Source organism: Anomaloglossus baeobatrachus, chromosome 12 (genome assembly GCF_048569485.1).
Source record: "Anomaloglossus baeobatrachus isolate aAnoBae1 chromosome 12, aAnoBae1.hap1, whole genome shotgun sequence".
Taxonomy (NCBI): domain Eukaryota; kingdom Metazoa; phylum Chordata; class Amphibia; order Anura; family Aromobatidae; genus Anomaloglossus; species Anomaloglossus baeobatrachus.
In genome coordinates, this window is record NC_134364.1 from 62,810,103 (window position 1) to 62,829,531 (window position 19,429).

The 19,429-nt window shown below is 49.0% G+C and overlaps 1 protein-coding gene across 12 annotated transcripts in view; it reads right to left on the reverse strand.

Annotated features, from left to right (window-relative positions):
* Positions 1–10,021: 10,021 nt before the first annotated feature.
* Positions 10,022–19,429, reverse strand: part of MARK3 (microtubule affinity regulating kinase 3) — a 115,719-nt gene continuing 106,311 nt past the window's right edge. For 2 of the 12 annotated variants that reach the window (XM_075331030.1, XM_075331037.1), the window contains 4 exons: positions 16,077–16,118; positions 15,184–15,210; positions 12,683–12,727; positions 10,022–10,970 (listed from right to left, as the gene is read on the reverse strand). In XM_075331030.1, coding sequence (XP_075187145.1) covers positions 10,625–10,970; positions 12,683–12,727; positions 15,184–15,210; positions 16,077–16,118 — 460 coding nt within the window. In that variant the 3' untranslated portion in view covers positions 10,022–10,624. The remainder of the gene's footprint in view (positions 10,971–12,682; positions 12,728–15,183; positions 15,211–16,076; positions 16,119–19,429) is intronic. The other 10 variants (XM_075331038.1, XM_075331032.1, XM_075331039.1 and 7 more) reach the window with 6 other exon arrangements.

Below are 19,429 nucleotides of genomic sequence, written 5' to 3' on the forward strand. Positions count from 1 at the left end.
AAGGCTGGAGAACAACCTCGCTACAGTAACTTGGGTTGGAGGCAAAGCTGTAACCACATGGGCAACATCTCTAACAATTTCCGGGTATAAAAGAATTGCCTCATGCACAGTCAGTTTTGATGAATGGTTGAAGTTTTCTATTTCTTTGAGAGCAAGTGAAAACTTTTGCTGAAATATGATCAATCTGCTGCTATAGGAGATGGAGTGAAATCTTTTTCCTTGCGGCAATGCTTTGCCTGCTTCATGTCATCCAAATACTTGTCAAAGTTAAACTCCTCATCTGATGAGGATGAAGATATGGCAGCAGTAGCACTGTCAGGCCCCAAGTCCTCCTGCACCTGGCAGTCCTGTAGCCGCTCATCCTAACTACTACCTCAATCAGAGCTTCTTTTCCTTTAGTAAGCTGTTGATCATCAAGCAGTATACGATGACTTGGGTCCACATAAACAGCTGCCAGAAGAATTTTATTTTCCAATAGCAGTGTCTCTCTCCGTTTCATTGAAGCAGAAATGCCATCTGCGATTAAACCTCCTCTTTGGGACAGGGGCAAAATAGCAAGTTCTTCAACTCCCTTATGAAAATGCCAGGAGTTAAATTCTCAGCTTGTAATTTTTTAGTCATGGTAAATGGGTGATTAAGCAATTCCTTCAATTCAGCCACCTGTGTCCATTGACCTTCATTTAAGGTTACTTGAGGGTTCACCATATCTATAAGAAACTATTTTAGTTCAAGCAATCGCTCAGTCATTAAATAAGTGCTGCCCCACCAAGTGGCTTGATCAACAATTGCCCCTTTTCCCAGCACATCTCTTCAAGATGCAATCAATTTTAGAGGTTTTGGCGGCAATAGGCAACTTCCTCACTTTTCCAATCAGATTTCCAGCATGTCCGCCCAGTTTCACACATCCGGATTTTCGCCGGATTGGCGGATGCAGCGCACGCCAGTACAGTACAATACAGTACAGTGGCAGCGCCGCAACGTCCGGGTCACATGCTCCGGTCACATGACAGCATGTGACCGGCGTTTGTCGCGCTGCCACTGTACTGTATACACTATACTGGAGTGCGCCGCATCCGCCAAACCAGCGAAAAGCTGGATGTGTGACACCGGGGTCTCTCTTGCAGACTCTCTCTTATTGCCAGCTGCAGCGTGTGCACAACACAGCGCATGTGATGAATATGAAAGTGTTTTGAAGCCGCTTCAACAAGATCATCTAATCCTAAAGTATCATTTTGCTGTTCTTCTGTTGTAAGATCGGTTTGTTCCTCAGTTACATGAACAGCACTGTGGCTCCATCTCACACATACTGAATCCTAAATTTTCTTCTAGCTGTTGTTCAGTACTCTCATTCATCAGTGTAATTGTACTTATGTTTGAAGCATTGTCCATTACAGTAGCAAGAACCTGCTCTTTTTTGCGTTCCTAATCTTGCAGAACTTTTTTCACTAAGGCCTGGAGAAACTGGCTGATGATGAGCTTTAGTGTCTTTTACTGCCAGTGACTTGGTAACAATTTCTTTCTTGTTACAAACATATCGAACATTGATGGCAAAATAATTCAGTGAAATGCGGTGACTCTGGCATCCATCAAAGGCAATGGGTGAAAGATAGGACATTCAGACACAGCGTTTTGTGAGGATCCTCACAGAGAATTAGCAGTCAGTTTGTGGCGTTTTCTAATCTGCTTTTGCTATTGAAAGCATTATCTATGAGCGCAAAAACCTTTCATGTGATGTGGTTTTTTAAAAAGCTGATCTGCTTTTGCAGCTGAAAAACATATCCTCAAAAAACACAGCAAAAACACTGTGTGAATGTAGCCTTAGATCAGGAATAGAACAGCCATTTATAGGACATTTCATAAGTTTCCCAAATTCCTATGAAAAAAATATTCAGCACATTCTGCATTGCACTACTGTCCCTTTATTATATATTTTAGGAGTCTGAGTCAGTGCATTTTATACCTACTCCGACTCCACCAAAATGAGCTCCGACTCCACAGCCCTGCTAAATTGTGCACTTTGTGAATATTTTGTGTGGCCGCCATTATTTTCCAGCGCTGCCTTAACTCTCTTGTGTATGGAGGTCACTAGAGCTGCTGGATACTCTAAGGGTATGTGCGCACGTTGCTTTTTACCTGCTTTTTACCTGCTTTTTTGCTGCTTTTTCTTCTGCGCTGTTTAATGCCAAAATGGATGTGTTCTTCTATTCAAGCAAAGTCTATGGGAATTTGGGTTTCTTGTTCACACTATGTTGTTCAAAATGCTGCCTTTTTGTGGCAGAACTTTGGTCAAAAACTCAGCTTTGCAGTGCAAAACCCAAATGGCAAAAACAATTGACATGTTGCTTCTTTGAAAAGCTGAGTTTTTGACCAAAGTTCTGCCACAAAAAGGCAGCATTTTGAACAACATAGTGTGAACAAGAAACCCAAATTCCCATAGACTTTGCTTGAATAGAAGAACACATCCATTTTGGCATTAAACAGCGCAGAAGAAAAAGCAGCAAAAAAGCAGGTAAAAAGCAGGTAAAAAGCAACGTGCGCACATACCCTCACATCCTCCAGCTCCTTGATGGTTTCATGGAGGATGGAAGAGACCTTGTGCTCCTCTACCTTCTGTTAAAGGAGGTCCTGGAGATGCTCACCTAGTCCAGGACCTTTACCCTCCATTCCAGTTGGGTGTGTTTGGAGTCATTATCGTGTTGGAATATGAAGGGAGGGGGGAATCGCGCTCTGCTTCAGTATATCACAAAACATGTTGGCATTCATGGTTCCCTCAATGACCTGTAGCCCCCACAGCTGGCAGCACTCATGCAGCCCCAAACCATGACCGTCCACCACCATGCTTGACTATAGGCAGGACAGACTTGTCTTTGTTGCGCTTACCTGGTTACTCCCACACACGCTTGACACGATCTGAACATGGTTTGAGAACTGACAGGTGGACCCCCCCCCCCACCCATTACATCTGCAGTGTGCGGCGTATGGTCTGAGCACTGACAGACAGCCCCCCCCCCCAACCCCGGTATCATCTGCAGTGTGCAGCGTATGGTCTGAGCACTGACAGGCGGATCCCCCCACCCCTGTAACCTCTACAGCAATGCTGGCAGTACTCAGTCTATTCTGAAAAGACGACCTCTGGATAGGACGTTGACCACATGCTCTCTATTACTTTGGTTGACCATGGTGAGGCCTTTTCTGAGTTGATCCTGTCTTGTTATACTGCTGTATGGTCTTGACCACAGTGCTGCAGCTCAGTGTCAAGGTGGTGACAATCTTCTTATAGCCTCAGCAATCTTTATGTAGAGCAACAATTTTTTTCAGATCCTCAGAAAATTCTTTGCCATGAGGAGTCATGTTGTCCTCCAGTGACCAGTATGAGAGTGTGAGCGATAACACCAAATATAATACATTGCCTCCCATTCACACCTGAGACCAGTCACATGACACCGGGGAAGGAAAATTGCTAATGGGGCACAATTTGGCCATTTCCACTTAGGGGTGTACTCACTTTTGTTGACAGCTGTTTACATATTAATGGCTGTGTGCGGAGTTATTTAGAGGGCACCAAATTTACCCCGTTATAGAAGCTGCGCACTGACACTGTACATTGTATCACAGGGTAAGCTCCTCAATCTTGTCCCATGAAGAAGGGAATTTTGTTTACTTACCGTAAATTCCTTTTCTTCTAGCTCTAATTGGGAGACCCAGACAATTGGGTGTATAGGCTATGCCTCCGGAGGCCACACAAAGTATTACACTCAAAAGTGTTAAGCCCCTCCCCTTCTGCCTATACACCCCCCGTGCTCCCACGGGCTCCTCAGTTTTGGTGCAAAAGCAAGAAGGAGGAAAAAGAATTATAAACTGGTTAAAAGTAACTTCAATCCGAAGGAATATCGGAGAACTGAAACCATTCAACATGAACAACGTGTACACAAAAAAACAGGGGCGGGCGCTGGGTCTCCCAATTAGAGCTAGAAGAAAAGGAATTTACGGTAAGTAAACAAAATTCCCTTCTTCTTTGTCGCTCTATTGGGAGACCCAGACAATTGGGACGTCCAAAAGCAGTCCCTGGGTGGGTAAAATAATACCTCGTAAGAGAGCCGTAAAACGGCCCCTTCCTACAGGTGGGCAACCGCCGCCTGAAGGACTCGTCTACCTAGGCTGGCATCCGCCGAAGCATAGGTATGCACCTGATAGTGCTTCGTGAAAGTGTGCAGGCTCTACCAGGTAGCCGCCTGACACACCTGCTGAGCCGTAGCCTGGTGCCTCAAAGCCCAGGACGCGCCCACGGCTCTGGTAGAATGGGCTTTCAGCCCTGAGGGAACCGGAAGCCCAGTAGAACGCTAGGCTTCGATAATTGGCTCCTTGATCCACCGAGCCAGGGTTGATTTGGAATCCTGTGACCCTTTACGCTGGCCAGCGACAAGGACAAAGAGTGCATCCGAGCGGCGCAGGGGCGCCGTACGAGAAATGTAGAGTCTGAGTGCTCTCACCAAATCTAACAAGTGCAAATCCTTTTCACATTGGTGAACTGGATGAGGATAAAAAGAAGGTAAGGAGATATCCTGATTGAGATGAAAGGAGGATACCACCTTAGGGAGAAAATCCGGAACCGGACGTAGAACCACCTTGTCCTGGTGAAACACCAGGAAAGGGGCTTTGCACGACAATGCTGCTAGCTCAGACACTCTCCGAAGAGAAGTGACTGCTACTAGAAAAACCACTTTCTGCGAAAGTCGTGAGAGGGAAATATCTCTCATTGGCTCGAATGGTGGTTTCTGAAGAACCATCAGAACCCTGTTTAGATCCCAGGGATCTAACGGCCGCTTGTAATGTGGAACGATGTGACAAACCCCCTGCAGGAACGTGCGTACCTGTGGAAGCCTGGCTAGGCGCTTCTGGAAAAAGCGCAGAGAGCGCTGAGACTTGTCCCTTAAGGGAGCCGAGCGCCAAACCCTTTTCCAGTCCAGATTGAAGGAAGGACAGAAAAGTGGTCAAGGCAAAAGGCCAGGGAGAAATACCCTGAGCAGAGCACCACGACAGGAAAATTTTCCACGTCCTGTGGTAGATCTTGGCGGATGTTGGTTTCCTAGCCTGTCTCATAGTGGCAATGACGTCTTGAGATAACCCTGAAGACGCTAGGGTCCAGGACTCAATGGCCACACAGTCAGGTTGAGGGCCGCAGAATGCAGATGGAAAAAACGGCCCTCGAGATAGCAAGTCTGGTCGGTCTGGTAGTGTCCACGGTTGGCCGACCGTGAGATGCCACAGATCCGGGTACCACGACCTCCTGGCCAGCCTGGAGCGACGAGGATGGCGTGGCGGCAGTCGGTCCTGATCTTGCGTAACACTCCGGGCAACAGTGCCAGCGGAGGAAACACATAAGGGAGCTGAAACTGCGACAATCCTGAACTAAGGCGTCTGCCGCCAGAGCTCTGGGATCTTGAGACCGTGCCATGAACATTGGTACCTTGTTGTTGTGCCGGGACGCCATGAGGTCGACGTCCGACACCCCCCAGCAGCAACGGATCTCCTGAAACACGTCCGTGTGAAGGGACCATTCCCCTGCGTCCATGCCCTGGCAACTGAGATAATCTGCTTCCCAGTTTTCCACGCCTGGGATGTGAACTGCAGAGATGGTGGAGGCCGTGGCTTCCACCCACATCAAAATCCGCCGGACTTCCTGGAAGGCTAGCCGGCTGCGTGTGCCACCTTGGTGGTTGATGTATGCCACCGCTGTGGAATTGTCCGACTGAATTCGGATCTGCTTGCCCTCCAGCCACTGCTGGAACGCTTTCTGGGCAAGATACACTGCCCGTATTTCCAGAACGTTGATCCGAAGCGAGGACTCTTGCTGGGTCCACGTACCCTGAGCCCTGTGGTGGAGAAAAAACCGCTCCCCACCCTGACAGACTCGCGTCCGTCGTGACTATTTCCCAGGATGGGGGTAGGAAGGATTTCCCCTTCGATAATGAAGTGGGAAGAAGCCACCACCGAAGGGAAGCTTTGGTCGCCTGAGAGAGGGAGACTGTCCTGTCGAGGGACGTCGGCTTCCTGTCCCATTTGCGTAGGATGTCCCATTGAAGAGGACGCAGGTGAAACTGCGCGAAAGGAAGTGCATCCATTGCTGCCACCATCTTCCCCAGGAAGTGCATGAGGCGCCTCAAGGGGTGTGACTGGCCTTGAAGGAGAGATTGTACCCCTTTCTGTAGTGACTGCTGCTTGATCAGCGGAAGCTTCACTATCGCTGAGAGGGTATGAAACTCCATGCCAAGATATGTCAGCGATTGGGCCGGTGTCAGATTTGACTTTGGAAAATTGATGATCCACCCGAAACCCTGGAGAGTCTCCAGGGAAGCGTCGAGGCTGCGTTGGCATGCCTCTTGAGAGGGTGCCTTGATCAGCATCCAAGTACGGAATCACCGAGTGACCCTGCGAGTGTAGGAGCGCTACTACAGTAGCCATAACCTTGGTAAAAACCCGTGGGGCTGTTGCCAGGCCGAACAGCAGTGTCACGAATTGCAGGTGTTCGTTTCCTATGGCGAAGCGCAAGCAGCGCTGGTGCTCTGGAGCAATCGGTACGTGGAGATAATCATCTTTGATATCGACCGATGCAAGGAAATCTCCTTGGGACATTGAGGCGATGACGGCGTGGAGGGATTCCATCCTGAACCGTCTGGTCTTTACATGTTTGTTGAGCAGTTTCAGGTCCGGGACCGGGCGGAAAGACCCATCCTCCTTTGGGACCACAAACAAGTTGGAGTAAAAACCGTGGCTCTGTTGCTGAAGAGGAACCGGGATCACCACTCCTTCTGCCTTCAGAGTGCGCAGCGCCTGCAGAAGAGCCTCGGCTCGCTAGGGAGGCGGGGATGACCTGAAGAATCGAGTCGGGGGACGAGAGGTGAACTCTATCTTGTAACCGTGAGACAGAATGTCTCTCACCCAGCGGTCTTTTATTTGTGGCAGCCAGGTGTCGCAAAAGCGGGAGAGCCTGCCACCGACCGAGGATGCTACTAAAGGAGGTCGAAAGTCATGAGGAAGCCGCTTTATTAGCGGCGCCTCCGGTGGCCTTTTAAGGACGTGACTTAGACCGCCATGCATCAGAGTTCCTTTGTTCTTTCTGAGACCTTTTGGACGAGGAGAATTGAGACCTGCCCGCGCCCTGAAAGGACCGAAACCTCAACTGCCCTCTCCTCTGTTGGGGTATGTTCTGTGTGGGCTGGGGTAAGGATGTATCCTTTCCCTTGGATTGTGTGATGATTTCATCCAGACGCTCGCCAAACAGCCTGTCGCCAGAAATTGGCAAACTGGTTAAGCGCTTTTTTGGAAGCAGAATCTGCCTTCCATTCCCGTAGCCACAAGGCCCTGCGGAGTACCACCGAATTGGCGGCCGCGACCGCCGTACGGCTCGCAGAGTCCAGGACAGCCTTAATAGCGTAAGACGCAATTGCCGATGTCTGGGTGGAAATGGATGCCACTTGTGGCGCGGCCGTGCATGTGGCTGCTTCAATTTGCGCTTGCTGAGATAGCTTGTAGCGCCCATACGGCTGCGAATGCTGGGGCAAAAGAAGCTCCGATAGCTTCATATATGGATTTCAACCAGAGCTCCATCTGCCTGTCAGTGGCATTTTTGAGCAAGGCCCCATTTTCCACTGCAAGTATGGATCTAGCCGCCAGTCTGGAGATTGGAGGATCCACTGTGGGACACTAAATCCAACCTTTAACCTCGTCAGGGGGAAAAAGATAACGTGTATCCTTAAGGCGCTTAGAAAAACACTTATCTGGACAAGCATGATGATTCTGGACTGCCTCTCTGAAATCAGAGTGGTCTAGAAACATACTCGGTGTATGAGAAGCTGACTCCTCCGCCGGAGGAGCTGAGGGAGAAATATCCAGCATTTGATCGATGGACGCAATAAGATCGTTCACTATGGCGTCCCCGTCTGGAGTATTAAGATTGAGAGCGCCCTCAGGATCAGAATCCTGATCAGCTGTCTCCGCATCATCAATCAGATATTCCCCCCGCTGAGACCCTGAACAATATGATGTCGAGGGAAATTCTAAGCGAGCTCACTTAGTCGGTCTGGGGCTGGGGTCTGCGTCAGAACCCTCAGCCTGGGATCCATGAGATACCCCAGGAGGACATTGTTGGTCCAACTGAGGGGGGCCAGGGAACAATGATTCAACAGAGTCCCTGTGCTGAGATACCGGCCTGGACTGCAAGGCTTCTAGTATCTTAGCCATAGTCTCAGAGAGTTTTGCGAACTCCGTCCCCGTCACTAGGACAGTGTCAACAGGTGGCTCCCCCTGGGCCCCTCTTAGCAGAGGCCCTGGCTGAAAAAGTGTCACAGGGGCCCAACATTGCACACGATGAGGGTCAATGGAACCTGTCGGCAGCTGGGTCGTACAAGCGACGCAGGCAGCATAATAAGCCTGTGTTTTTGGCACCCCTGCCTTTTGTGGGCGCCATGCTATTGTTTTCCCTAGTAACACAATAGGGTATATAGCCAGAATGAACTGTGCTCATACAGTGTAAAATATATACTATACACAAATAATGTATCAATACACTACAGCACCATGGGGCTAGCACCAACAGGTGCTGCTTACCAGCCGCCTAAAGCGGTTATGAGGCCACCAGAGACCGTGTCTGTGTCTCCCAGGGTTTGTCCCTCTCTGCAGCGTCGGAGGAGCTGACAGGAATGGCTGCGGCGTCCTGACGAGAGGAGGGAGCCGTGGGCGTGGCCGAGGTGCTCACACTGTGCACAGTGAGGGGGGTGGAGTATGGAAATCATACTCCAGCCCTCAGTGCTGCTCGTTTCGTGCAGCGTCCCGCCCTTCCCCCTGCCTGTCAGGGCTGAGGGCGGGAGAAAGGGAAACTAGGCCGCAAGCAAGCCGGGGACTCGAGTATAAGCGTCGCCGCCGTAAAAGCGCGGCCGACGCCGAAGTCCCCGGCGAACTACAAGTCCCAGCCGCGCCGCAGTTTCACATGGCAGCGGCGGTTAGCGCGGTAGCCCCTACATATAAACACACTCAGCGACGCTGAGTGTGTAATGGCACAGTTTAACCCGGCAGCGCCGCGGTCCCCGGTGCACTAGCACACCCAGCAAAGCTGAGGTGTTGCCGTGCGCGGTCCCCACAGGGATACAGAGTACCTTCACGTAGCAGGGCCATGTCCCTGAACGGTACCCAGCTCCTATCCAGCAGGCTCCACAGGAGTTGTGGATGAAGCACGGTCTCAGTGCCTGGAGACCGATAGGATCCCACTTCCACCAGAGCCCTGAGGGGGATGGGGAAGGAAAACAGCATGTGGGCTCCAGCCTCCGTACCCGCAATGGATACCTCAACCTTAACAACACCGCCGACAAGAGTGGGGTGAGAAGGGAGCATGCTGGGGGCCCTATATGGGCCCACTTTTCTTCCAACCGACATAGTCAGCAGCTGCTGCTGACTAATCTGTGGAGCTGTGCTGTGCGTGTCTGACCTCCTTCGCACAAAGCAAAAAACTGAGGAGCCCGTGGGAGCACGGGGGGTGTATAGGCAGAAGGGGAGGGGCTTAACACTTTTAAGTGTAATACTTTGTGCGGCCTCCGGAGGCATAGCCTATACACCCAATTGTCTGGGTCTCCCAATAGAGCGACAAAGAAAACAAAATATTTACAAAAGTGTGAGGGGTGTACTCACTTGTGATGTATTGTAGAATATGGAAACATTCAAGGTTTGGTTCACACCAGCATAATGACTTCAGTTTATAACAGTTACAACCACACATGCATTTGTAAGGGCTGTCGAAATGCTATATTCATAGATTTAGAATAGGGTGTATCAGGTTTTTAGTTTATTTAAAGGCAAAAGTAGAATTGCAGATTTTGTTTTCAGGGGTTCTAGCATTTGACGGCAGGAATTGACAAAGTCCTTGAAGATTGGATCCAGTTCACAGGGGGCCTGGCCAGGTTTGGGTGCCGGAGCCATTTGTACGGGACGACCCCGAGCGTCTACGAAGGAACACAGACTTCATGTTCGGTTCTTTAGCAGGAACACTGTTTAATCGCTGCCCATATACCACTCTCATAAGTTACAATTCTCACACTTTTTTTTTGTTTGTTTTATCTTTAGCCTTCCAAAACAGGACAATGAAAATACTGACAATATGTGCAAATTAGTTTAAAGAATAAAAAATAAAATATTAGGTGTTCAATATCAGCCATGATTTCTTATTTTTTTTTGGGGGGGGGAACCAGTTCTGTGTGTTCAACGCATATGTAACATCCATACTTGCATACACATACATGGATAGCAATATGGAAATAAGGGGTGAAACCAATCACCCTGCACGGAGGGGAAAAAAAAAAAAAAGTAAATAATTTACATGATAGGCAACTTTAATGCTGTAGTGCACTTATATATATATTTATATAAAATAACAAAAAAAAAGTCCAACTCTCCCTCCCGTTCCAGCAGCTTGTTCCATTTGTAATATCATGATGCAGGAATTATTGCCTAATTCTATACATTAAACCAGTGTTCTTAGGGGGGGGGGGAAACACCTTTTGAATTGCTACGTAATTTACAACTTGATTGTTGGCGCCCCCCCCCACTCCTTCTCCCGCCCGACCCCCTTTTTATTTTACAGTTTTAACTCATTGGCAATTTTGGAAGCAATGTTTTTGAAAGCTATGGATGTCCCAGATATCCGCTTGAAGCGCACCCCGTTCAGAGAGAGCCTTGGCAGTTTGCACACTTCCATCTCCCATTGGACGAGATTTTCGGCGTGGCCGTCCCCGTGGACGCAGAAGAGTAAGAAGCGTTCTCTCTGCTCATAGTCACAATTGTTGGCGTCTAGAACCTTGCGAATCTCACGCATCATGTCATTGGGGTCCATGGAACTGGTGGTTTTCATGCTCCAGGTAAACCGCAGCGACCTCGGCTTTGATTCTTTGTTCTCATCTTTCTGGTCCCCTGACACATTACGACTAGAAGAAAAGAGAAGTTACTCTTTTGTAGGCAGTCACTACACGCCATTTTAAAGTGCCATCCTAATATCAAAAACGCATGGGGACCAGAATAGTTTTGATATTGGTGTAGAATACCTTTAGTATTTACCTGGTGTAATTGCCGCTCCTCTCCTGAATCCGGCAATGTTTTTATTTTGTTCCTGTGCCTCTCCGTTCCTGAGATATGGCCTCCTCTTCCCTGATACCTAGTCTAGTTCACCAAGTGGGCGTGGTCTGCATTCCTGCTGTGGGCGTCTCCATGACCACCAAGCACCCGTGGCTAAGAAACTAATTTAAATACAAGGAAGAGGGGGCCATATCTCTGGAACAGAGAGGCGCAGGAAGCAAAGAACAACATCTCCCGATTCAGAAATACAGCAGCATTTACATCAGGTAAAAAAATATATACATTTATGGCAAGTGACATGTCTCCTTTAAAAAAAACAACCTTTAGATTAAAATATCCTGTCAAGGTAAATAATTCCATACAGGGGAGCTTTAGGAAGAAAGTATATGCCCCCCCTCCAAATGTAACAAGAGGCAGTCATCAGGATTTAAAATACCATCAGCCTAGTGATGCAATAATACATTTCACTAGACAAAAAAAGTTTAGTGACCCGCTAAGCATATGTGTCTGTAAGGCCAGAGTCACACTTGTGAGACTTGCATCGCATCACCCTGCATAGCCTGCAGCCCTCCAGACAGTCGAGCCTCAGCTGCATGCAGCTGACCTACTCCTGTCAGGAGAGTGTGCGGCCGTGCCGGGTGAGGTGATGCGAGTCTCTCGCAAGTCTGACTCCAGCCTAACTGGGGTTCTACGAGAGGGTCACCGGTTTTAACAGAAAAGGTTTTTTCAGTAATTTAGTAGATGAATTACAAAAAAAAAATAGCCTAAAGAGACACATTTAAGGGTATGAGGGTGTGTAAACCTTTGCTATTCTTTTTTTTTTATTATTATTTTATCCAGGGAATAAAATTACCAAGTAGTGTGCGACCATAGTGACAAAAGCTGTATACACAAAATTAAACTATTTGAAATAATAATAAAAAAAAAATTGCAAAAGTGTGTATAAACGGGAGGAAATATTACAAATTTGAAATATCTACCATGTACCATTATTTATTCTCTGGAAAGATCACATATCAGATTTTGGGGGTCCAACACTGATCAGCTATGACTGTGGCCAGATGGAAACGGCCAACAGAAACTGACTAGCACAGCGCTATAATCTGTAGTGGCCGTACCCAGGTACTGCAGCGTAACTACTGTGCTTCTGTAGTGGAGAACGGCCACTATGAGCTGTTCTGCGCACCTCTTTTTTACTCTTAAAATCTGGCCACCACTAGAGTGATCAACAGCTGATCGGTGGGGGCTAACACTTTGCAAACCCCAACGATGCCCCTTTGATATTAAAAGTCTATAGTATGGGAATCAACCCAAGAACAGGGGTTTATATCCAGTCACCACTGACTAAATATAACAGCCCCACTTATAATTCTCTTCTAAGCATGCAGATCCATCATTACAGAGAATGAGACAGACTCACATGCAAACATTCACAAAATTAAACCATGTAATAAAAAAAAATTAATTAATGCAAGAATGACATGCAAACATTCTCATGGAAGGGTTAACAGAAGACTTATGGGTGAGGTTATAATAAAAATAAAAAAGAATAGATTGCCCTCACCTGGAGCCCTCATATCTCCCATTTCTCTCAGTTTCAGTCGGGAGCCTCAATGAAAATAATGCAAAAAGCAAAAAGACAAGCAGAAGAGAAGAGAAATCTTACACTGGTGTTCAAAATCTCAGACCAAAGCGTCAGCGGATCAGATTTACAAAAAAAAATAAAAAATTCAATGTTAAGACATGTAGAAAATCCACCTGTGCACCGCGGAGGCGCTTGGTTGGGGTATGCGAGCTCTCACTAAGAATGATTGGACCTAAAAAGAAGAAGGCGTTGTACCTGGACACTGATGAAGCTGCAATTAAGTTGAAAGCCTAGGAGTAATTTTTTTTAATTTTTTTTTTTAAGGTTCCTTAATTTTAAAAATAAAATGTATCTATCGCTATCTCTCATAATATACATTATAATATTTTATATATATTATAATATATATGTAAAATAATAATATATATTATTATTTAAAAAAAAAAAATAATAGATCTTAGCTGTAAGAATCAGGCATGATGGGAATAGAGCTTTAGGGATTCTTTTGTATTTGCAAATTTGAACAATCACATACTACCATGCCTTCAGGGTAAAGGGCATGTTGAGTTTAAAACATGCCCAATCTTCTTTTGCTCCCCAAGTATATAATCTACAGCTTTAGGTGCATTGCACACTGCATGGTTTCTCAGATTCTTTGTGCCTTGTAAGGGCAGGAGCAGATGGCCGTACATTTGGACCAAGTGCGATCCAACAAAACATCGGATTGCACTCGAACCAATGTTATTCTATGAGGCCGCTCATGTCAGATTTTTTGCTGTCCAAGAAAGAAAAAAAAAAAAAGTTACTCCATGTTTGAGTTTGATCAGATAGTGATATTGCACTATGGGTGCAGGGAAATCATCCGAGTGAGGTTGGATTTCCACGGACTCAAAGAATAGAGAAGATGGAGAAATTGAGTTCTCCATCTTCTCCTCACAGTGTGCTCAGATTCTCCGGCCCACAGAGGCTCCCCCCGGCCCACAGAGGCTCCCCCCGGCCCACAGAGGCTCCCCCCGGCCCACAGAGGCTCCCCCCGGCCCACAGAGGCTCCCCCCGGCCCACAGAGGCTCCCCCCGGCCCACAGAGGCTCCCCCCGGCCCACAGAGGCTCCCCCCGGCCCACAGAGGCTCCCCCGGGCCCACAGAGGCTCTCCCCCGGGCCCACAGAGGCTCCCCCGGGCCCACAGAGGCTCCCCCGGGCCCACAGAGGCTCCCCTGGGCCCACAGAGGCTCCCCCGGGCCCACAGAGGCTCCCCCGGGCCCACAGAGGCTCCCCCGGGCCCACAGAGGCTCCCCCCGGCCCAGAGAGGCTCCCCCGGGCCCAGAGAGGCTCCCCCGGCCCAGAGAGGCTCCCCCGGCCCAGACTTATTAGGGGAATCAGCCAGTTTCTCTTGAGTGAGAGAATCCACGGCCTTCTGTCCCTGCCCTTAGAAGCACAGCCTGAAAATGATGAGCTGCAGACTCTGAATTTTGCCAAAATTAGATGCAAGTGTGCATGAGCCCCGATTGTGCAAAGGTGATAATTTTTTTTTTCTTATTCAACGCTTCATTTTTGAAATTTTGGTTCCTTAAAAAGGGAACCAGTCGCCACTTTTTTGGCCTATAAGCTGCGGCCACCACCACCTGGCTCTTATATACAGCATGTTAGAATGCTGTATATAAGAGCCCAGGCCGCTGTGAGGACATAAAACACACTTTATAATACTTGCCTAACGGTCGCGCGGTGTAATCGTTGTCCGGTGCCGGAGCTGCCTCTTTTGGCCATCTTTGTTCTCCTTCTCTAGCTGCGGTGCATGACACGTCTGACGTCATCCACACCCGCCAGCATTCAGATCAAAGTATTGTAGTGCGCCTGCGCAGGATCGGCGAGTGTATGACGTAGACGCATCATGCACACAGGCTTCAGAAAGAGGACAAAGATGGCCGAAAGAGGAGGCGCCGGCACCAGAGGATGAAGACACCAAAAGGGCCAACCGCGCGACCGTTAGGTGAGTATTATAAAGTGTTTTTTATGTTCTACACAGCATGTTAAAATGCCGTATATAGGAGCCGGATGGTGGTGGCCGCCACATTTGGTGACACTATTGGGCTGTACAATATGTATGTGCATGCCTGGCTAGAGAATGGTTGGGAAACAAATTTATTAGAAAGGTTAAAAAAAACAAAACATGAAAAGTTAGAAACTTACCTTACATTAGCAAACAAACTAACATTACCACCACAAACCTGCTGCTGTTCACATGCCAAGTGTGTATTAGTAGATACAAACAAACGAAACATGAAGTTTTACCACACTCACGACGAATGGTTGCAAAGTGCACAAGACATGCTCAGCTGATTAAAAGTTGGAAAAGAGGTTTTCATCTCGATCAAATTTAGTTTTCAGCAGGAAGTTTAGTATTTAGAAAATCAGATCCAAGAAGACAAGTTATATAAGGGGAAGAAAAATAAAAATAAAGTACATAGCAACTTAAATCCTACCTTTTTATAAATCTGAATGACATGTTTCTAAAAAACAAGAAAAGTCAAAGTAAAAAAAAAAAAAAAAATTAGGATGCGCAAAAAATAAAAAGCAAATCAGGTCTTGAGCATTAGGCAACAGTCACATCCAGTAAATAAACAAGTCCCAGAGTCATTGGTACAGATGGGAACATACACTGGGAGAAAAGGGGGGAAGGAAGCGGACTGCACAGAAACGGGGAGCAGAAAACAAGTCACAAACGGGGAGCATTGTTATCACCAGTAAATGGTATTCTGGGAGCGCCCGCATTATCCACCACATGTGGAAGGGGAAAGGTGCCATCACAAAAGGACTTTCTTAAAAATCAGGTTTTAGTGGTAATTTGTTTTTGGTTTTTTTTTTTTACATTTTTGCATTTTTACATTTCTCCCATCTCAATCAGTATTAACAGAAAAATAGAAATCTTGCAATTTTCACACTGCAAATTATTGGGGCTCAAAAAACCCCCACACCAAAAGACATATCATTTGTATTAATGCATCTAATGAGCGTGAAGAAACGTCATTACAAAGGAAGGGGGGAGGGGGAGGCGAGTTGTGATGTCACCTATTGTGAATGGTGGATCCAGAGTTATCTACTGTATACAGAGAGGTTACCAGTCATTGTACAGAAGGAGGTGGTGAACTGTGATCTCCCCTATGGTGAATGGTGGATCCAGAGTTATCTACTGTATGCAGAGGTTACCAGTCGTAATGGAGAAGGCGGTGAGCGGTGATCTCCCCTATGGTGAATGGTGGATCCCGTGTGATCTATTATCAGTCATTGTACATGAAGGGTGAGGTGGTGAGCTGTGACGTCACCTATTGTGATTGGTTTATGCTGTTTATCAGCCAACTGTGTATAGAGGTGTTACCTGTCATTGTATTCCTGCCTTTGAGCCTGCTGTAAAGTCTTCCTGAAAGGACAAGAAGTATAAGTCTAAATAGAAGAAATATCTAGTGGCCAGTGTGAAAATTACAATATTACTAGTTTTGTCTTAACAGATCAGGGTATACATATACAAAAAAAATATATATGTATTTTATTTGCGGTGTACATACATATACATATATATAGATATATACACACACACACACACATACACATTATATATATATATATATTATAATATATATATATATATTATAATATATATATATATATTATAATCTATATATATAATTGCCTTATTCTGTCTGTCTGTCTGTCTGTCTGTCTGTCTGTCTGTCTGTCTGTCTGTCTGTCTGTCTGTCTGTCTGTCTGTCTGTCTGTCTGTCTGTCTTGCTCCGAAATTGTGTCCTTACGGTGACACAAAGCTGATTGGCCGCTGGGCTCGCCATGGCCCCACCCCCCCACACGGATTGGCCTCTCGCCCCGGCTCTCTGCAGGCCCCGCCCCGGCTCTCTGCAGGCCCCGCCCCCCTCACGCAATGCACGCTCGCTCTGGCCCAACTGACACGGGGCTCCGATTCCCAGGTGAGTACACACACACATCAGATCACACTCACTCTCACACTCACTCTCACACTCACTCTCACACACACCTCACACACACCTCACACACACCTCACACACACCTCACACACACCTCACACACACCTCACACACACCTCACACACACCTCACACACACCTCACACACACCTCACACACACCTCACACACACCTCACACACACCTCACACACACCTCACACACACCTCACACACACCTCACACACACCTCACACACACCTCACACACACCTCACACACACCTCACACACACCTCACACACACCTCACACACACCTCACACATCACAACATGCTGGGATATCGCTTGCTTCTACACCGGCTCCGTCAGGATCCCGGCAGCGCCAGACATAACCTTGCGATGCTGGGATCTTAACGGAGGCCGTGAAAGCTGGTAACCATTATACACATCGGGTAACTAAGGTCCCTTAGTTACCCGATGTGTATCATAGTTACCAGTGTACACCGGCTCACACTCACTCTCACACACACCTCACACACACATCACATCGCATCCACACATCAAGGTCCTGCAGCTGCGGAACATACATAACATAACAGCACACACACACACACACAAATCAGATCACACTCCTCACACACCTCACACATCACATCGCATCCAAATACTCACAACATCCTGGGATATCGCTTGCTTCTCGGCGGCGATATTGTGCTGTGAGCTTCCAGGACCTGACGGAGGATCACATGGCCAGAAGCATGTGATATCCCCGGATGTTGTGAGTATCAGCGCGTATGTGCAATATCGTCAGTGTCTGTGTGTGTGAGTGTATGCGATCGGGTGTGTGTGAGTGGATGCGATCGGTTGTGTGGGTGAGTGGATGCGATCGGTTGTGTGGGTGAGTGGATGCGATCGGGTGTGGGTGAGTGTCGGCAGAGGAGCACGGCGTGCTGGAGGAGGCTGGGAGCAGAGAGGCTGATCTTGGGGAAGGCTGGGAGGCGGAGGCTGATGCTGAGGGAGGCTGGAAGGAGAGAGGCTGAGCAAACGTGCTCCATCCGCCATACTGCGCACTCCCCATCGTGCTGCATCCCCCATGCTGCGCACTCCCAAACGTGCTCCATCCGCCATGCTGCGCACTTCCCCATCGTGCTCTATCCGCCATGCTGCACACTCCCAAACGTGCTCCATCCGCCATACTGCGCACTCCCCATCGTGCTCTATCCGCCATGCTGCACACTCCCAAACGTGCTCCATCCCCCATACTGCGCACTCCCAAACGTGCTCCATCCGCCATGCTGCGCACTCCCAAACGTGCTCCATCCGCCATGCTGCGCACTCCCAAACGTGCTCCATCCGCCATGCTGCGCACCCCCATCGTGCTCCATCCGCCATGCTGCACACTCCCAAACGTGCTCCATCCCCCATACTGCGCACTCCCAAACGTGCTCCATCCGCCATGCTGCGCACTCCCAAACGTGCTCCATCCGCCATGCTGCGCACTCCCAAACGTGCTCCATCCGCCATGCTGCGCACCCCCATCGTGCTCCATCCGCCATGCTGCGCACTCCCAAACGTGGTCCATCCGCCATGCTGCGCACTCCCAAACGTGGTCCATCCGCCATGCTGCGCACTCCCAAACGTGGTCCATCCGCCATGCTGCGCACTCCCAAACGTGGTCCATCCGCCATGCTGCGCACTCCCAAACGTGGTCCATCCGCCATGCTGCGCACTCCCAAACGTGGTCCATCCGCCATGCTGCGCACTCCCAAACGTGGTCCATCCGCCATGCTGCGCACTCCCAAACGTGCTCCATCCGCCATACTGCGCACTCCCAAACGTGCTCCATCCGCCATACTGCGCACTCCCCATCGTGCACCATCCGGCATGCTGCGCACTCCCAAGCGGATGGAGCATGATGGGGGGTGCGCAGCATGGCGGATGGAGCACGTTTGGGAGTGCGCAGCATGGCGGATGGAGCACGTTTGGGAGTGCGCAGCATGACGGATGGAGCACGTTTGGGAGTGCGCAGCATGCCGGATGGTGCACGATGGGGAGTGCGCAGTATGGCGGATGGAGCACGTTTGGGAGTGCGCAGTATGGCGGATGGAGCACGTTTGGGAGTGCGCAGCATGGCGGATGGAGCACGTTTGGGAGTGCGCAGCATGGCGGATGGACCACGTTTGGGAGTGCGCAGCATGGCGGATGGAGCACGTTTGGGAGTGCGCAGCATGGCGGATGGAGCACGTTTGGGAGTGCGCAGCATGGCGGATGGAGCACGTTTGGGAGTGCGCAGCATGGCGGATGGAGCACGTTTGGGAGTGCGCAGCATGCCAGATGGTGCACGATGGGGAGTGCGCAGTATGGCGGATGGAGCACGTTTGGGAGTGCGCAGCATGGCGGATGGAGCACGTTTGGGAGTGCGCAGCATGGCGGATGGAGCACGTTTGGGAGTGCGCAGCATGGCGGATGGAGCACGTTTGGGAGTGCGCAGCATGGCGGATGGAGCACGTTTGGGAGTGCGCAGCATGGCGGGTGGAGCACGTTTGGGAGTGCGCAGCATGGCGGATGGAGCATGATAGGGGGTGCGCAGCATGGCGGATGGAGCATGATAGGGGGTGCGCAGCATGGCGGATGGAGCACGTTTGGGAGTGCGCAGCATGGCGGATGGAGCACGTTTGGGAGTGTGCAGCATGGCGGATAGAGCACGATGGGGAGTGCGCAGCATGGCGGATAGAGCACGATGGGGAGTGCGCAGCA